Source organism: Onychostoma macrolepis, chromosome 22 (genome assembly GCF_012432095.1).
Source record: "Onychostoma macrolepis isolate SWU-2019 chromosome 22, ASM1243209v1, whole genome shotgun sequence".
In the NCBI taxonomy this organism is placed as follows: Eukaryota; Metazoa; Chordata; class Actinopteri; order Cypriniformes; family Cyprinidae; genus Onychostoma; species Onychostoma macrolepis.
Genome location: NC_081176.1, coordinates 21,346,918 through 21,366,025, shown reverse-complemented (window position 1 = coordinate 21,366,025; position 19,108 = coordinate 21,346,918). Strand labels below are relative to the sequence as shown.

General features: G+C 38.9%; 1 protein-coding gene across 1 annotated transcript in view; it reads left to right on the top strand.

The window, feature by feature from the left end:
- The window catches only part of ssbp4 (single stranded DNA binding protein 4), a 62,398-nt gene extending 43,391 nt beyond the window's left edge, over positions 1 to 19,007 (top strand). The window contains exons 5-18 of the mRNA XM_058760706.1: positions 4,039 to 4,128; positions 8,924 to 9,007; positions 11,251 to 11,310; positions 11,405 to 11,471; positions 11,587 to 11,654; positions 13,220 to 13,287; positions 13,373 to 13,418; positions 13,495 to 13,530; positions 13,622 to 13,676; positions 13,863 to 13,933; positions 14,036 to 14,114; positions 14,206 to 14,234; positions 15,425 to 15,526; positions 15,719 to 19,007. Coding sequence (XP_058616689.1) covers positions 4,039 to 4,128; positions 8,924 to 9,007; positions 11,251 to 11,310; positions 11,405 to 11,471; positions 11,587 to 11,654; positions 13,220 to 13,287; positions 13,373 to 13,418; positions 13,495 to 13,530; positions 13,622 to 13,676; positions 13,863 to 13,933; positions 14,036 to 14,114; positions 14,206 to 14,234; positions 15,425 to 15,526; positions 15,719 to 15,748 — 885 coding nt within the window. The 3' untranslated portion in view covers positions 15,749 to 19,007. The remainder of the gene's footprint in view (positions 1 to 4,038; positions 4,129 to 8,923; positions 9,008 to 11,250; positions 11,311 to 11,404; positions 11,472 to 11,586; positions 11,655 to 13,219; positions 13,288 to 13,372; positions 13,419 to 13,494; positions 13,531 to 13,621; positions 13,677 to 13,862; positions 13,934 to 14,035; positions 14,115 to 14,205; positions 14,235 to 15,424; positions 15,527 to 15,718) is intronic.
- The last annotated feature ends 101 nt before the right edge of the window (positions 19,008 to 19,108 follow it).

The window sequence follows — 19,108 nt, the reverse complement described above, 5'->3', positions numbered from 1 at the left end:
GGAGCTGGGCTACGCATAGCTATTCGTCTGTCTGTTTTTTCCATGTTTCACAGTTATACTGCTGCTTCAGCTTTTCAGAAGGTGTTCTGGGCGGGAAACTTTCTCTCCACCTGTCCACACACACATTAACACGCTTGTATCTGTACATGGCTTATGATTAGGCCCTTGAGCAAGCATAATTGTGGGCCACTGAGATTGAGAAAGCTAGGGGGTTCTGGGAATATACAGTACGTGCATGTGTGTGTATGAGAGTGTGTGTTTGCAGGGTGGGGGTGTACATGAGGGGTTTCCTCAGCAGATTTGTTTACTGGTAATTAATTCACCTGATTGATACAACAGCTGTTGACGCCATGGGAGGGAAAGAGAGGGAACGACAGAGAGAGAGACCCCTCGTCATAGTGGCTTCCCTATGTTACACAGTGTAGATTGCTGTCCCAGCGCCCCATTGATTAAAAGGCACATCTGTCAGCCAGCACGGCTGATTATGGCTGCCAGTCCTCACTGGCTAATCTTTATGGAGTCAACTTCACTGACAGAGTTATTGGAAATGGGGGATGTTGGGAGAAAGAGCGGAGGAGGCAGCGAGTGTGTTGAAATGCAGTAAGTTAGAAGAACGCTGGTATCTTGGATGTTTATTTTGGGGATGTTTTTAAAAAAAACACATTTCGACTAGCTATGTCACAGTAATGAAATTTCAGTCAAATCAAAATCAGTACTATTCAGTCAAATCAATGTACTGATACACTGAGATTTAAAGGGATAGTTCACCCAAAAATGAAAATTGCCTCATGATTTACCCACCCTCAAGCCATCCAAGGTGTATATGACTTTCTTCTTTCAGATGAATACAATCGGAGTTATATTAAAAATGTCCTGGCTTTTCCAAGCTTTATAATGGCAGTGAATGGGTGTCGAGATTTTGAAGTCCAAAAAGGTGCATCTATCCGTAATAAAAAGTGCTCCACACGGCTATGGGTGGTTGTCGCATGCGCATTCATGAGAGAGTGGCGTTCCAGTGGATGACGGTGGTTGCAGGTGTAGCGTAAGATCCGTTGAGAGTATGCTAGTCTCGTGAGAACCAAATTTTGTTTACAGCAAAGGAAAACTAGGCTCCTCTTGGCTTATATCATAATCCTCTGACATTTTTCTTTACAAATCCTTGTTTTATACTTCTTATTCATAACTGGTGTTTTGTTATAGTTGTTGAAAATCTAATAGCTAGTGAATATTGTTTATATGTTAAGTCGAGATAAATTTCATGCTTGCAGATCTATAATTTCCATTCCACTGTGTCACTCGTTTAGCATGTGCTGAGTTGCCAGTGACTTGTTACCAGAGTACATGTGCTTGTGTTTGTCTGCTGGTGATCTGGGTTACCCTGCTCGTCTGAGCACAGATAAGGTAGGATCCATTCCTCATCCTGGATCCCTGCTCCAGATCGATGCCCAGATTAAGCCTTTCCCCTGCCGTCTGCTGGCCAGCCGAGCCCCACGATTGATACTGATAATTAAAATAGCAGTGGCTAATTACTTCAGAGGGTTTGGACAGTGTTATGTGTGTGTGTGTGTGTGTGGAAGTTAGGTGAACATATAGGCTGCCGATATTACTCATGGATTATTAATAATTAATTAGGTACGTTTTATTGCTGAATCTATGATCTGCTTTATTTTGCTGTTATACAATCGATAATGTACCCAAAATAACGATGCACGTGCTGTTGGCAGTGTCGGGTGCTTTAAAAATCTGTATGTGTGTGTGTGTGTGTGTATATATGTATATGTATATGTATGTATGTATATGTATGTATGTGTATTGAATGTTTGTGAAACTGTAATCTGAGGGCAAAAGTCAGTTTGTTAAAATGCACTTGAAAATTGATATTAAACTAAAATTATTGGCTGACTTTTTTTTTATTATTTATATGTCGGTGTGGTCACCATCTTTAACCCGTTGTGAAATCTGTACGAAAATCCTACTTAATCAATGTTTAACATGAATGCACCTTAATGGTCAAAACCTTTGGAAAGATCCGTACATGTATAATGTTTTTGCTTTAAGGGAAGGGGGCTAGACAAACATGCAAAGCATGGTGTGAGAAGGGTTAACAGGAACTGGAATGTGTCTGTTTATGTGGTTGAGAGGGAGAGAGATAGCCGTAGCAAACAGCCAGGCCTATCAAAAGCCACAGGCTCCTTTAAACTCTATCTTCATTCTCCTCTCTGTTTCTCTCGTGCTCCCTCTCTTTCGCTCCCTGGCCGGGCAAGTGATTGACGGCCTGAGGGTTTTAATGGGCACCGGAGAGCGGGAGAGCCAAGGTCTGAGTTGTCATGGCAACAAGCCGATTGGGCCCTCTGCCGCTCTACCTGAGTGCAGCGGAGTCGCGCTGCGTGCGTATGTGTGTGTGAGCTACCAACGACTCCCGTTCCCGCTGATGGGCCGCTGGTCATCCTGGCCAGTGATTTTCCTTTTAGCTCATCTCTTTTGTTTTAATTAAAGTATTCATCCGCCCGCCTTCTGCATTTTCACTTGTTCATATATGCTGTTTGAGCCATTGTGCTGGTTAAACCTACACCAGCCACTGTGTAAACAAAATTTCACCGGCCCGATCTGTCACTCAGCCCCTCCCTCTCCTTAACCAAACACACTCGCCAGTCCCTCCACTGCATGCAAACACGGCGCCTGGCCGTACCTCACCTGTTATCTGCCCAGTGCCAGCCTCCGGCCCCTTTTTCTTCCCTGGTTTATGAGAAAGTGCGTCCTTGTATATAGATTATATTCAAATCTGTGGAGTTTCTGTGGTGGTTGTTACTGGCGCTTGTGATTTGTCATGTTTGCGACAGTGTCTTAAAGGGATAGTTCATCTAAAAAAATGAAAAAAAAAAATGAAAATTGTCACTTACTCGCCTTCATTTAGTTCCAAACCTATGTGACTATTCCATGGAAAAGAAATGCAGAAATATAATTGTTTGTGTTTGTTATATAGTGAAAGCATATTGTGAACAAAGCTCTAAGAAGCTTCATAAAAGTAGTCCATACAACTCAAGCTCTATATTCCAAGTGTACTGAAGCTATATGATACTTTTGTGTAAGAATCAGCCAAAATTTAAGTCGTTCACATCTAGGATGATACTATAATTATAACTAGAAAGTTTTAATATTCGTTTTAATTCTATGAGAATATGGAAGTCCACACCACAACTATAACAATAACGACATGATGAGCACTGATGAACACTGAAAACATTGATAGCCAATCAGAATCCATCCAATTTTAAAGAGCTTAAACGTATACCTAAAGCAGCAGACGACAAAACTGCAGTGCAGTTATAATAAACACAAGAATTGTCCATTTGGTTTATTCTCTGAAAAAGTTCATATTGACATTTGAAATCTCTGAAAAATCCATTAATGGAACTGGAAGTCATGGAAAACATTTAAAATGGAACAATTTCTTGGTTTCTCAAACTTAGGTGATGGTGGGATGAAGCCCTACAGGAATTTTAGTATTTGGACTTACAGATTGTATGTGGCTTTAGCATTCGATTTGCAGCTACATATATGTTAGAGCTAAAGACAGAGGTAGTTGTGTACCTATGCCTGTGTATGTTGGTGCATAGAACGGTGCCCTTTGCCCTCTCAGGGTCAGCGGTGATTGTCTGGGCTATTTAGGGTCAGCGGTACTGAGGCGATTTACCCTCCTCCACTCAGACTAGAGCGAGGTATCTGATTACAGGGTGGAGGAGGGGGGGCTGGGTCGTGTGTAATCCCTGTCTACCCCTTCTTTACCGTCATGGGAAAGACACGGCTGAGTTTGGCTTTGTCTGGGATGTGGGGGGCCAGGCTTCAACCTAAAGAACTGCTCACATATGTGACGAGAGATTCTACTTGTATGTTGTTGTGTTATGGAATTGTTGTTGGAATTATTTAATGTACTCTATAATACATACAAACTTGAAACGAATGGTTTGAATGGTTGAAAGCTGAAATTTGGTTTGGAATTTATTTTCTGACCAGACTTTGCGTGTTTCTCTGTTTCAGAGTGCAGCAGCAGCTCCCAGTCCTGTGATGGGCAACATGCCGCCCAACGATGGCATGCCAGGTGGACCCATGCCTCCCGGCTTCTTTCAAGTAAGGGCTGCTCTCTCCTCCCCCATCTTCCTGTTCAACCTCCTCCTTTAACCCTGTGTGTTAAGCTTTTACCATTTCTCTGTCCCCCACCCCACCCCTCCTTTCGCTAACCCCCTTTAGTTCTTCTAATCCCCGTCCAGATGTTTCTTTCCCGCTATCTCTCCCTCTACGTATTTCCATTCATTTCCATTTTGCTTGTCTAAATTAGTAGTTCAGTACAGTAGCAACTCACACTGGCACAAACAGAGAGTCGTGGCCCCTGATCTGAGATCAGTGTGAATGCCTCGACAGTTTAATCCCTAAGGCCAAAATGGGTAAAAACATGCGTGCTTGGTTGTAGTTCTTTGGCAACACATATCTAACAACATACGTGTATTTTAAATTCAGGGCTGGGATTTGGGGGAATGCTTAGGGGCATAGTTCCCAAAGTCAAGGCGCCTGTGGGAGTTCCTCTGCCATAGTGATCTTTATTGAGCTATTTATAGTCAGACAAAAGCTAGTCACCTTCCTAAAGAAACACACACTACCTTAGGAAGACAAATTCTGTTAGTCAAACATTATTTTTATCATAAACCAACTTGTGTAGGCCAGTTAAGCTAGCTATTGCACCAATTAATTTCTGTTTTTTGTGCAAGTCATATGCAAATTTCATCTCTATATTATATATTTTCTTCTAACTTCAAAGTGTTTAATGTCTAGTAGAGCATAAGATATGTTTGATCAGTCATCACGTACAGTAGATAGCAGGTCAGATAGAGCATCCCATAAAATATATATTCAAGATTCATTAGATTAAAAACTGATACAGTAGAGTTACTGTCGAACATCAGATAAAGGTTCCAGTAGAATAGATAGAAGATAGAGCAGCAGATAGAGGATCCAATAGAGTCAATAAAAGATGAGATATGAGATAGAAGAGGCGATTGATAGTGATTTGAACATTTAGTAAAACTTCAGAAGGTATAGAGTAGATAAAAGATCAGATAGAGTGGCAGATAGAGCATCCAACAGAGTGTATGTATAACATAAGATTCAATGGATAGAAAAACTGATACAGTGTATTAAAAATCTTATCGGACATCAGGTAGATTAGATGGAACATCTTCCATTAGAGGAAACATCTAACTCTGATAGAGTAGATGGATCAGAAGATCAGAGCGCCTGATAGAGCAGCAGATTGAGGACCCAATGGAGTCAATGAGATATCTTGACAGAGTTGAATATCAGATAGAGCATCCAAAAGAGTAGATAGAATGTCAGATAGAAGGTAAGGAAAGAGTGGTAGATAGAGCATCTCATAGAGGGTATATGTGACAGATTAGATGAAACATCTGATAAAGCACCTGCTAGAGCAGCAGATAGAGGATCCAATGGAGTCAATGAGATATCTTGACAGAGATGAATATCAATAGGTTAGATAGAGTGGCAGATAGAGCATCCTATAGAGTCTATATGTAACAAGATTTGTTAGATAGAAAATCTGATACGGTGTATTTAACATCTTGTTGAACATCAGATAGATTAGATGGAACATCTGATAAAGCACCTGATTGACCAGCAGATAGAGGATCCAGTGGAGTCGATGAGACAAGAAGATCCAATACAGCAAATTGAACATTAGGTAGGCTTGAGCATCCAATGAGTGGATAGTGTCAGATAGACCACCTATCATTAAGTAGAACATCAGATAGAGTTGCAGAGAGAATAATGCTTTTAGAATGTTGCAGATTGTCAGGTAGAATAGCTGATAGAGCATCCCATAAAGCAGCAGATGCTGAGATGAGCATCAGGTAGAGCGACACATGGATTGGCAGATAGAACCCTGACATGGTCTTTGAGTTGAGGAGGAGAGTGTTAATGTTGTATGAGCCGTGTTCAGAGCAGGGAGCGATCTGACTGTTGCGTGAGTGACATTGCATTCTATAAATAGTGCCTGTGTGCATAAGAGCGAGAGAGAAAGAGAGAGAGAACTAAGAAAGGGAGGAAGAGGGAGGACTTTGTGCTCCACTGCAGTAATTCCCTCTTGGTAGCAGCCCAGGGCATGGCAGAAGAGAGGCATGGAGAGAGTGAAGACAGAAAATGAAAGAATGAAAGATGAAGGAAGAAAGAGAAGGCAATGTGGCAACAATTGCAATAAGACAGGCTCCTCCAGGCCCACGTGCGTTCCTTGTACGCTCCCCGATTCCACGCGACCAGTGGCTGTGGTCTGGTGACACCAATTATATCTTGGCATATGTCCTAGTGGCCAGTATATCACACTTTCACACCTCTCAAGAGCTAACTACTGCTCTCTCCCACTCGCATCGGCCACGACTGCTGGACACAGTTGTGCTAATAATTGGAGCTGCTCTTTTTGTAGCTGTTGTAACAGAATTGTGGTTGGAACCGGTTGTGATCCATGCTGATTCCACAATGAGAATCCTAACTTTGTCGTTTCGAAAGGCGGACATTTGTGCTTCTTCGCCTCCTTTGCGTGTCTTTTGGTTTGTTGTTCATCATTTCTTTATTGGTGATGAGTGCACGTCTGTCTCGGAAAAATTTGTGCACCAATGTTTTTGCACCAAACCAATGTATTCTGATTGTTATGAACCATTTATTTTTGATTCAGTCAAAAAGTCTCACAACATTTGACTAACTTGCGTAATTGCATGTTGTCATGTCCAACAAAAACAAGTCTGTAAGAAATAATGGTACTCCAGTAAGCAGTACGTCGTTTCAGTTGAAAAAGCATTTTGGTAGTGGAGCTATACAGCCAAAACATGTGCGCATGAGCCTCTGTTTGTGTCTCCTGTGCAGCTCCAGATGCATCGGCCATAATTAACACATGCGACCGCAGTAGCTGCCGTGTGATCTGCGCGGTCCTGCGCGACAGGGACGAAGGTGAAGAGGGCTAAACCCTCCTGTACACCTTCTCTCTAGACTCTCCTAATCTGTACCTCGCAGGCCCAGACTCCCGGCAACCTCCTGCAGAGCGACGGAGAGCGAAGGAAGAGAGTTTAGGGAGAGAAACACAAAGCTCGCGTGCTGGCGTCTGTCCCGGATCTTGGAAATTTCGTATGATTTTTTTATTCCCCCCATTGCATGGGTCGGCCTCTTCAATAATCTTCACGTCGAAACTCCACTGCACCAGCTCCTCTTGGGAGGACAGACTAGCAAGGGGGAGGCAGGGAGGGAGCGAAGTCAAGGAGCGAAAAAAAGAGAGAGAGTTTCAAGTTTAGCTGGAAACATCTGAAATGGATGGGTTTGTTTTGAGGGAAGAAGGTGGGAGAATTTCATCAGCCCTTCTCCCACAAAAACCTCTTGAAAACCAACAGAACACTGAGAAAAGTGAAAGACTGACAGACTCTAGAGAGAGAGAGAGTTCCATCAAGGTTAAAAGGACTGGAGGATCTTGTTCAGACTTGTTGCGAGGTGCAGGAGTCTTGGGACACTGAAATAGGTCCAGCACCGTACAGCGTTGTGGTCCTGTTGACATAGAAATGTCCCAACACTCAAGCAATTCTCAGTGTACTTTTGTGTTTTCTTTCTTCCTAAGTTGCAGTCTTACGGATGGTTTTGATTGAGTTTGCATCATTTTCAGTGACTTCTGAGGTCAAAGTACCTCTCTTGTGCAGACAGGTTTACGAGATTTTGACATTTTCGACAGCTAGAGGTGTCTTTGTCAACATTTGGATCCCATTTGGTATGCCATCGTCACGGTTTGTGACTGATTTCCTGACAGTTGTGCTTTTTGCACAGAAATCTAAATAATTAATTGATCGCATCATTTGGGGTGACTTTAAAGTCAAAGTATCTCTCCGGTGCGCATACGTTTGCGAGATTTCTTGACGTTTTTGACAACCAGAGGTTCTTGATTATGTTTAGATCCTGTATGGTACGACACTTTGCATTTATCGTCTCTGTTTGTGACAGATTCTGTGACAGCTGCACTTATCAGAATAATTACTTCCAAGACAAGTGAAAACCATTCTTCTGAAGCAGCACACCCTCAAAAACATGAATTGCACAATCCCGTGCCGTTTGCCAAAGAAGTGGTCGTAATTTTTTTCGTAATGTACACAGAGACAACAATGAAATATGCATTGTGTTGCTGTTCCATGCTTTGTTTTGCTTGGTACTTTGTGTCCCGGCAGTCATTCGGCAAGTAGCTACACACTGCCCCCTTTTGGTCAGGAAGCGGCATTGCTTCCCTGAAACAGTTGGACTTGTGGTTGCTGCTGTCCTCTATGCCACTGTCCCGCTAGGAATACTATGTGCTGTTCCCTTTCTCGGCGGGAGGGGCTACACTTGATGGGCTTGTAGTTTGGTGCCAAGCCGTTATCTCCTTAGCTGGGTAGAAAATGATTTTATTAATTGCTTCATTTAACAAACACCCCCCCCCTCCTCCTCACCCAAGACACACGCACACAATCCAGCCCAAGTTGTTCCTCAGTCACTCTCTACAGGGATGTGGTGCAGGAACAGGCGTCTCGGTATAGGCCATATGCCTATCCCACTTACCCATAATGGACTCCATTGAGAGACAAGGAGGAGGCTTTGTGGTTGAGCTCCGTTATGGGGTTCAGCAGCTGCCCAGCCCTGTAGGAGATGCCCTTTGCTGGGGAATAAAGGGTAGATTTATTACCAACCTGGGTTGTTATTAGAGACCATTAGAGTCATCAGCTTTTTCTTAACCTATCTTTACCAGTGAGACTCTGTTGGTCAACCAACTTCAGCAAAGACCAATTTAATGGCATGTCTATAGGTTTTCAAATGTAATGTTTCCTTAATTTTTTTTCTTTCTTCCCTTTCTCAGGGCCCACCTGGGTCACAACCATCACCACACTCACAGCCCCCTCCACACAACCCCAACAACCCCATGATGGGGCCACACGGCCAGGTAAGACCCTTGTCCCCTATTTTCTTGTACTTTCTCACACATAACCTGTGGAAGAGAGACACGTTGGGTGTAGTATAAAATTTAAGGAGCAGCTTTCCATTCACCCTTTCCGTCTTCACACCTTCATTCTTATTTTATTTTATTTCTTTCATCCATTCCCAGAATGGACCACTGTTATTTCTGGAAAAAGTCTGCTTCTTGAGCTTGATTTTTGTCTAATTTGTTCACTAGTTAGATCTAGTAGTGTGCAAAGTTTCAGACTTAAAAAAATCAACTAGTTTCCTAAATGACTAGTCGACTAACCTATCTTGACTCGAACCCTTTATTTACATTTTACTTATTTGGCGAATGCTTTTATCCAATGCAACCTTTATTGCATTCAAGGTATACAGTTTATCACTTAATGGGAATCAAACCTATAACCTTAGAGTTGCTACCAAAATTAGAATAATTATATAATAATTATTGATGTAATTATGATTAGATTAGACTATTTTAATACAAGAATAGAATAGTATAAGCAACTTAAATTGCATTCAAGGTATACAGTTTATCAGTTAATGGGAATCGGATCTATAACCTTAGAGTTGATACGGTAAATAGAATAATTAGTGTGTGTGTGTGTATATATATATATCATTAGACTTTTATTACAGGAATAAAATATTATAAACGACTTTATCAGTTAATGAGAATCGAACCTATAGTTGCTACCATAATTTGTGATGATTATTGATACATTATTGATTATAATTATCATTAGATTAGATTAGATTGTTTTAATACAACAATAAAATATTCTAAGCGACTTAAGTTGCATTCGAGGTTTACAGTTTATCAGTTTATAAATTCCCAGGGAATGAAACCCATGATTTTGGCGTTGCTTGACATCTACTATTTGAGCTATGAGGCTTATTAAATGATTCAATCTAATTAAAGTATATAACAAATAAGTATATCATTTGAATACTTTATTTCATGAATAAAATTGAAGAAAAATCGAATCTAGTCAGTTTCGCCAAGTAAATTGTTGGACAACTGGTCGACTATCGTGACCCTTCCCTAGATAAAGCTCAAAGCAGTACATTACTTCATTCTGTGTTCTCTCTGAAAACACACACACACACACACACACACACACACACATTCCTTTCTGACAGTGACGATGTTGCCAAATAAATAATGCAGGCTGCGGCCCAGCCCGTGAGGAGTGGAAGTTCATCTAGCTGGGACTCTGCAGACCTGGTCCCTCCCTACACCCTGCACTCAGTCCTTCATAGTCCATCAATATCCTATTAATAATGCAACACGCACGAACACACAAACATGCTCTTGCGTTTACACATGCAAGCATAAACACAGGCACTCTAGCACAAATACGCAAACACCAACACATCCTTGCAAATACACAAACTTGCTGAAACTTGGAGCAAATGTAGGTAGACTGAGCTGGAAATGAGCTCAATCCTAAAGGTTGTTGGATCAAACCCTAAAAAAATGACTTGCTACTCTGTGATGTAATAAAGCTTTTTGAGCGATAGATAATTTTGTCGCTTGATTTGTTTTTATTCTGGTGGTGTTGCACTGGATGACCTCAACCACAGCGAAATCGCTGGTTAAAAATCCAGTGCCTCGTAACTCTGTACGAAACCTCAAATATGTTTTTATTTTGCCGTGATTATGTGGCATTGGGCAGTGTTTGTGCTTTTAGTGTGGATAGACAAATTACTTGTTGCTGTAACTTGTCGCTTCCCAGATGGTTAGGATGATGTTTTTGTTTGTCGCTTATTGCTCTCCTGTACAACCGTTTTCTATTTTAGTTCTCACTGTAAAGTCTTGTTTAAAATACCATATATTTTGTCTATTACACAATCTGATGACAGCAGGCTCACCGTGTCAGTGTAGAGAGAACCGATGTTTGTTTGAGCTTAAAGACGAAAAACTCAAGCAGATGCCTTTTATGTAACGTGATTGCGCCCTCTGCTGGTTACTATTGTACTGTGCATCTCAAATACTACATACTATTTAAACATTTCTTTTAGTTTCAGTCATAAATCCATAAGATTTTATGTTTAGACCGTGAATAACTTTTCGGACCATCAAATATAATCATCAGAGGTATAGGGCATATGATGTCTGAAGATGTACAGCAGCATACAGTATGTTAAAGTAGTGCTGTTCTGTTAATGAGAGGTTAGCAATGGCGTCTTTTGATTGACGGCTCCTATGCTCTCTCCCCATAGCCTTTCATGTCTCCACGGTACCCAGGTGGACCTCGCCCATCACTCCGCATGCCAAATCAGGTACTGACCCACCCACAACCCTTCATTTTTGCAGTTTTCTATTGCCGTTTTCTCAGCTTTGGCTCTTGTTTCATGCACTTTTTCTTGGTTTCAGCCTCCCGTTGGAGTCCCAGGGTCACAGCCACTCCTGCCAAACAGTTTGGACCCCACCAGACCGCAAGGTACTGCACTGCACCATAGAGTTTTACAACCAGCTGTGTTTGGGGAAATTTGCTATGGAAGAACTCCAATCGCTCAGGCGTTTGTAAAATGATTGTGCTTCATCTCGCCCATTAGGACATCCAAACATGGGCGGCCCGATGAGAATGAACCCACCCAGAGGAATGGGAGGCATGGGTCCACAGGTTGGCTGACATTGCTGTCAATCAAACAGTTGTGCTTAGATTGGGAACATTGTATAGGACATAATCATAGAAAATCTGGAAATATCAGAGAAATAAATAAAATGAGTTTAAATGAATGAATAAATGCATTCAATCCATACATACATACACATATATCCATGGAAAATAAATATGTATAGAAAATGTATTTATTATAAGTGTATTTAAAGTATAATTTTGTTGTTGTTGTTGTTTATTATTATTATTATTATTATTATTATTATTATTATTATTATTATGTCATCTAATTAAAAATAAATCTAATGAAAAAAATCTATCTTCCAGAATCTGGCAGTAAGTTTTGGGAGCTCATTTTAGTTCATCTCCTATCCTGAAAAGTCTGTCTTGCAGGATTGATTAAAAATGAGCTCCTAAAACTTAGTGCCAGATCCTGGAAGATAAATTCTTCAAACAGTGGTACAAGAGGATGTGATGCTGGTCCTTCAAGAGTCACTCACAACTTATCTGTCCATAAATCCTATACAAAATCAGTCTTCATGTATTTCACAACACTTCAGCATGTTATTCTTAAGTGAGGGCCATTTTAAATAATTTTTTTACCCAAGCATGGTCTCTGAGAACCTGACACCTTGTAATTCTGGAGACTCCAGGAAGGTTGCAGTTCTGTAAAATGATGGCGCTGGAGACTAAATGGTTCCTGATGGTTTCTCACCTAATTCTTCACCTTAATTCTTTTGCAGTTAAGGTGTCTTTTCTTCTCCACCTGTTTTTTCTGACCTTGCTGACCCAATGAGCATTTCGCTGCTCAATGGTCATGCCTTAACTTTGCTAATTCTATTATTGCATTAGTATTGCATCCTTCTCATGGGCATTTAATAATTTTTTAAACTTTTATTCTTGAGTTCAATCTCTTTTTTGGCTCATTTTATCTGTAAAGGAAAACCTGCCTAATAATTCTGCACACCTGAAATAAGAAGTTTCTGACTATCAGCCTTCATGTACAATTATATATCACTTATAAATTATTAAATACAAAATTGATAGTAGTTATTAAGATTGATGTGGTTTGGAATTGGTAAAATGTTCTTGGAAAAAAAATATGACCAGAATATCAACTTGCCTAATAATTCTGCACACAGTGTATATGTGTTTCTACAGTAATCATCATTTGAAGTGGATCAAAAAAGTTCATCAAATTTGTCCCAAGACAAGAATGCTTTTAGGTTTTAGGACAACTTTGATGAAAGGTTTTGATCCACGTCAAATGTTGTCTAGTACATAGATCAATGTCTATCTATCTATATATGTATCCCTCAATATATAATATAATATAATATAATATATATATCTCTCTCTCTCTCAAGTTATTTCATTGCTTAAAAAAATGTGGCAACCCTGCCTATAGTTATTATAACTATAATAGTATTATAGAACAATTTATTGTAGATGAGGTACTGAATTAACATTTACCAGATGAAATGAAAGCAAGTCATAAGTACCTTCTTGTTACAGTGCCATAACATCTTTCATATGTAAGTTAACTTTTGCCATCCGTACATTTGTAGAACTACGGCGGTGGAATGAGGCCTCCTCCAAACTCTCTCGGCGGTCCTGGAATGCCTGGCATGAACATGTGAGTCTCCACCGTGGCATAACAAACTCACACTGTCTATGCCACGCTTATATACACACACTAACATTTCTTCTTATGTTTTCAGGGGTCCAGGAGGTCGAGGGCCTTGGCCTAACCCTAACGCAAACTCAGTGAGTGCCACTTCCAATCATTTCAATGTCGCAATGACCGAGAAAAAAAGCTTCATAATATCTCTTCTTCCCACAGATAGCATACTCGTCTTCATCACCAGGAAACTATGTGGTGAGTTGCACGCACAAGATTTTGTCTCACCCTCTCTCTGTTTGTCCGAGATGTTCTTTGTGAGTAATCATTTTCCTTGCTCATCTCGCAGGGGCCCCCAGGAGGTGGCGGCCCTCCAGGAACTCCCATCATGCCAAGCCCAGGAGGTCAGTTTGCTTTCATTTAATCTATCTGAATTTCATATCAGCTGCCTTTTATTGAAAGTTCATAACAATAGTTGAGAAATTAGCTTAAAACGTAAAGCTCTTGTTTTGGGAAATGTTATTTGAATACATCAGATTGCGGAGAATTTTCCAGTGAAGCTTTAAGAAATGTCACCTGTTTTCTCGCAGACTCAACGAATTCCAGTGAAAACATTTACACAATGATGAATCCAATCGGCCCTGGTGGCAACAGACCGAATGTACGTTGACCGTTGTCATGCAGTAGGGAAAATGGTTTAGTCTTTTGTTAGTATTATTGATGGTTTTCTGGATGGATGATAATAGTATGTGCGTTTCTGCAGTTCCCAATGGGGCCGGGGCCTGACGGTCCGATGGGTGGAATGGGATCGATGGAGCCGCACCATATGAACGGGTCTTTAGGTGAGACTTCATCATACAAATAACTAATATGTACAAAATAAATCTTTTGATGTTTCGAATGGTTCTCAAATTTATCTGCTTTTGATTACAGGCTCGGGTGATATGGATGGGTTGCCAAAGGTGAGAACTTGATGCCTGGATATATGTGAATATGTTTTATTTTAGTGTTATTTATCTATTATTATAGTTTTATTATTTTGAATAAACTTGTATTTGTAATTTTAATTTTAGGATCTTTTTTTTTTATTTCTATTTAGCTTTATTTTTCAGTTTTAGTAATTCCGTTTGAAGTGTAATTTTAATTTTAGTAATTTTAACAAAAGTAAACTTGTCATTTTTATTAGTATTTTTATACTTCTATTTTGCTTTATTTTTCCGTTTTAGTCATTTTAGTACTTGTGTTGAAATGTATTTCAGTTATTTGCCAAGGCACCATTTCTAAAGTTCTAAATTTGTCTAAGTTCTGAAGTTTTTCATGTAATATTTGTTTTGTTTTATTTCAAATTTATTTTAATTAGCAAAAAAATATTTCAGATAATTTTAGTTAACGGTAACAATACTGATGTGCATTTCACGTATTTTTAAATTTCTTTAGAGATGCACAAAATATCGGTTATCGGCTGATATTAGAATTTTTTTAAATACATCTGTATCAACTGATTAATTTTTCATTCTTGTTTTTGCTGTTTTTACATTTAGATTACATTCGCCATCCTCTAACATGGATTTGAAGTCAATCTTTTAAATGTTAATTTAATAAAACTGTTAATTTAATGAAAATGAAACCTTTAGCAGATCTCAATATCCAGTTTTCTTACTGTACATCTTAATGTTGTGATACCTAAATCACTTGTAGCATTTAAATGAGATGTATATATATATATGTATATGTGTATGTTTTAGGAATTTTATTTCTAATTTTTGAAGCAAAAATAAAGAATTTCAATATTGGCCAATTATTGGTTATTGTTCATTACTTGAAAATAATTATCGGCTTATCATTATTGGCCAGAATTTAGTATTGTGCATCCCTAAGTTTCTTGTTTGATGCCACTTACTCCATTTTGTGAGTTTCTGTATACAATATTTTAAAAAATTACAAATGCAATTAAAATATCGGTATCGACGACTACCAAAAATATAAGTATTGTATCGGACTCGCTCTGGAAAAAGTGGTATCGGTGCATCCCTAATTTTCGGCTTATCATTATTGGCCAGAATTTGGTATTGTGCTTCTCCAAGTTTTTTATTAGATGCCATTTACTCCATTTTGTGAGTTTTCTCTAATCATCATACATCTGGGTTTCTAGAACTCTCCGAACAACATGGCAGGTATGAACAATCCCCCAGGAACTCCGCGGGACGACGGGGAGATGGCAGGCAACTTCTTAAACCCATTCCAAAGTGAAAGTGTAAGTCAGCATCATACCGCTACCCTCCCCCGCTCTCCTGTAACCACATGTACATTACAAATATACCTACATTCACTTTATGCAATAGTTAGTCTAAATATCAGCTCATGATATAACATAAACGGACGATATTATCTGTTGCGCAATCTCATTTTGTTCCTCCACGTTCCCCTTCCTCTCTTCTCGTTGCAGTATTCACCCAACATGACGATGAGTGTGTGATTCTTCTTTTTTTATTTTGTTTTTATTTTATTTTTTTAACCCGCCCCCCATCCCACTTCCTGTTCTCCTCGTCTCTGCTGCGTTCGGCATGTTGTTGTTTTTTTTCGCTCGATCTTCAACTCCCCACAACTCCCTCAAACACTCTGGGCTGGCGCGGTGGCGCCCTTCAGCCGCTTGACATGGCCACGGAGCGAAGGACGCCCAGTACAAAGCCGAAAGAAAACAGGCGTCGGTTCTTCTGACGGACTCAACCTGCCTGCCGGGCTTCGTCACTGGATCGGGACGCTAAGGGCCCCCGAAATGAACCACCGTGTGTGTGTGTTTGTACATGTGTGCGTGTGTGTGTGTGGGACTGTGCCAGGAAGACACTTCATAACTAGCTGCTCATCAGCGTTGAGGCTGGTGGCTTTATTTCAGCCCCATTTTCTCAAATCTTTTTTTTTCCGTCTTTTGTCGGCAATGAAACACTGAAACCTGTGGTTGTTTTGATTGCTGTGTACATTTTAAAATGGAAAAAGCTAAACTGGTGACGCTAGGGGCAGGAATGGTCTCATTACAATATATTTGTATATTATTGATAATATTATTGTTATAATTTTCATAATTGCTATGATGATGATGATGTACTCATAATTTTATGGATTTTCCTGTAAAGGGCACATTTGTATCTCAACAACATCAATGACAGAATAAGCACACATTCAAATGCACAATGACACTTCTGTTTACATGATTTTAGGTATTTGTTTGTCTCTTCGTTTGAGTTTGTTTCGTCAGATGTCTGCATATACCTCTTCCTGTGTTCTGATGTCATCACTACCGAGATGTACAACCTCAGTTTTTGTGTCTCTGTCAGCAAAGTGGCTACAATCACTGGTTTAATGCACCCGTCGGCACTGTATTTAAAGATTGGAGTACATTTCGAAGTCTAAAAGGGTGACGTTGCATATTCACTGCCATCCATTCTTGCCTTGGTCACGAACGGTCAATAACAATACATTTTACCATCCGTTCTAGATGATTTGCCGCCGATAGTTACGATATCATTCGTGTTCATTGTAATTTTGCCACTACGTGTTTGCCACGTTGTTTCAGAAGTCTTTTTAGAAATATTATACCCACGTGTTTGTAACAGTAGTTGGAGGCAGGCTGCTCTTACAAGCACGAGTTTCCTTGTGCTCTATAGTCCCATGTCTGTAAATATATCTTTTTTTTTTTCTTTTTTGTTTGTTTTTTTGTTGTTTTTGGTCATGGACCTTATTGGTATTTTCAATACACTACTTGTCTGTGAAGCTCATGTGTGGTTCCATGTCTTTCTTCAAATGAGGTTGCACTCACAGAGTTCGCTGTTAACATTTGTGGTGCAATATGAGGATTTTAATCACGGAAAGCGAAGGAAAATCGCATGAAAAAATGTCTGAGTCACATTTTACCTCTAAATTGTTTAAATTTATTAAACTGGCTCTTTTAAGGCATTTTTTTTAATATTCTGACTAGTGCTGTCAAATCGATCCCAAATAATCACATCCAAAATAAAAGTTTTTTACATGATATATGTGTAAAATGTGTGTACTGTGTGTTTTTGTGTATTATCACATTTATGTGATTTTATATAAATATAAATATTACATGTATTTCTTAATGTATTTATATATACATGCATGTAAATATACACAGTACACACACATATTATGTAAACAAACTTTTAGTTTGGATGCGATTAATCGATTTGACAGCACTAGTTAGATAATTTGTATTACTTTTTAAATATTTGTTAAAAATAAGTGTGTGTGTGTGTGTGTATATATATATATATATATATATATATATATATATATACACACATTATTTCTTAATATTAACAATTATAATAATTTTTTTTTTTTTTTTTTGGTCTGAATTTGAGGTGAAATATGATTGACAGGTTTTGTGAGATTCTCCTTTGTATATAATAGAATAATTGACACACAATCCTGTTGACAAATTTGTAACCTCATTAAACCAGCCATTTCATGCCTACAATTATTTAATCGGCGCTTCATTACAGGACATCGATCATCGTGGGACATTCAAAATCACACATTTCTTGATGTTCAGGTCGACCTCTGAAAAAGTTATTTGAAATACTTGCCAGTCCAGTTTGAAATGCTTTTGTCCAGTGGCTATATTAAGTTCATAATGTATTTTGGCCATCTGAGAGAACCAGGCTCGGCCTCCTGGTAAGTTTTGAAGGGATTTCCATGCTTGTCTTCAGTTTGTCTGGTACGCAGCCCTTAACCTTTCTTGACCCTCACCCCTGACCTTTGGTTTACTGTAAATACTGTAAAATGCATTTTGATATCATTGACATGTTTTGATATGTCAGTCACAACCAATGAGTACAGCTGAAAATAAGTTATAAAGAATCTGTTTGTGTTTTTGTATTTTAAAGAGATGCTTTTGCTGTAAAAAAAAAAGAAAAAAAAAAGGCAGATTGATGGTCACCCCTATTGTAAATCGAGTCCGCAATAGGTTTATGCATTTATTTCTTCAAAAATAATTCCTCAAACACATAGTTGGTGTAAAGAAAATGGCTTGTTTTGTTCGAGAATATTGTGATTTTTGAACAGAACAGAAAGCTAACTGTGAGTCTATATGAATGTGAAAACACAAAATCAGAGCAATTAACCATCAACTTTGTTAGCATATTTGAAATTTCAGCCATTTTACAACGAATTAAAGGTCCTGAAGGCTGGAATTGTTTAGTTGCTCACTGACCTGCTTCAATGTCCGGTTGTTGGCCATCTCTGCACTTCTGTTGTGATGTATAATATTGTAACATTAGAAACGTTTGAGAGGAAAATGTGTATTTTGGAGCAAGAAGGGCCATGGGAGGGAATGACAGAAATTTCTCCTGTAATTTTCATTGTCCTTTCTTGCGACATGACAGTATTCAATATGAAGCAGTCTGTCCCATTGGGTTTGCTTTGTATTTCATAGTAGGGTAGCTCAGATCTTTGTCCTAGGGCCTTAGGTGTCTTGTGTAGCTAAATATCTCCTTTGTATGTTTCTTTATATTGTAAAGTTTCTTTAGACTGAAAAAAAAAACAAACAGAAAATTTGCTTATTAAAAAGAAATGATTGCATCAATAATAAATGTAATTTGATATTTTTATGTGTTCCAGTTTTGTTATTTAAATGAAATAATTTGAGTGAAACACCTATAAAAACAAAATCGATATAAATTTGTACAACTTTGTAAATAAAATGTTTAATTGTCGATGTATACACAGCTATTTTATATATACGACTGTTATATTAATATAAAACAGATCTATTAAAAATTGCAGTGTATAATACGCATTTTTATTTTAAAAACTA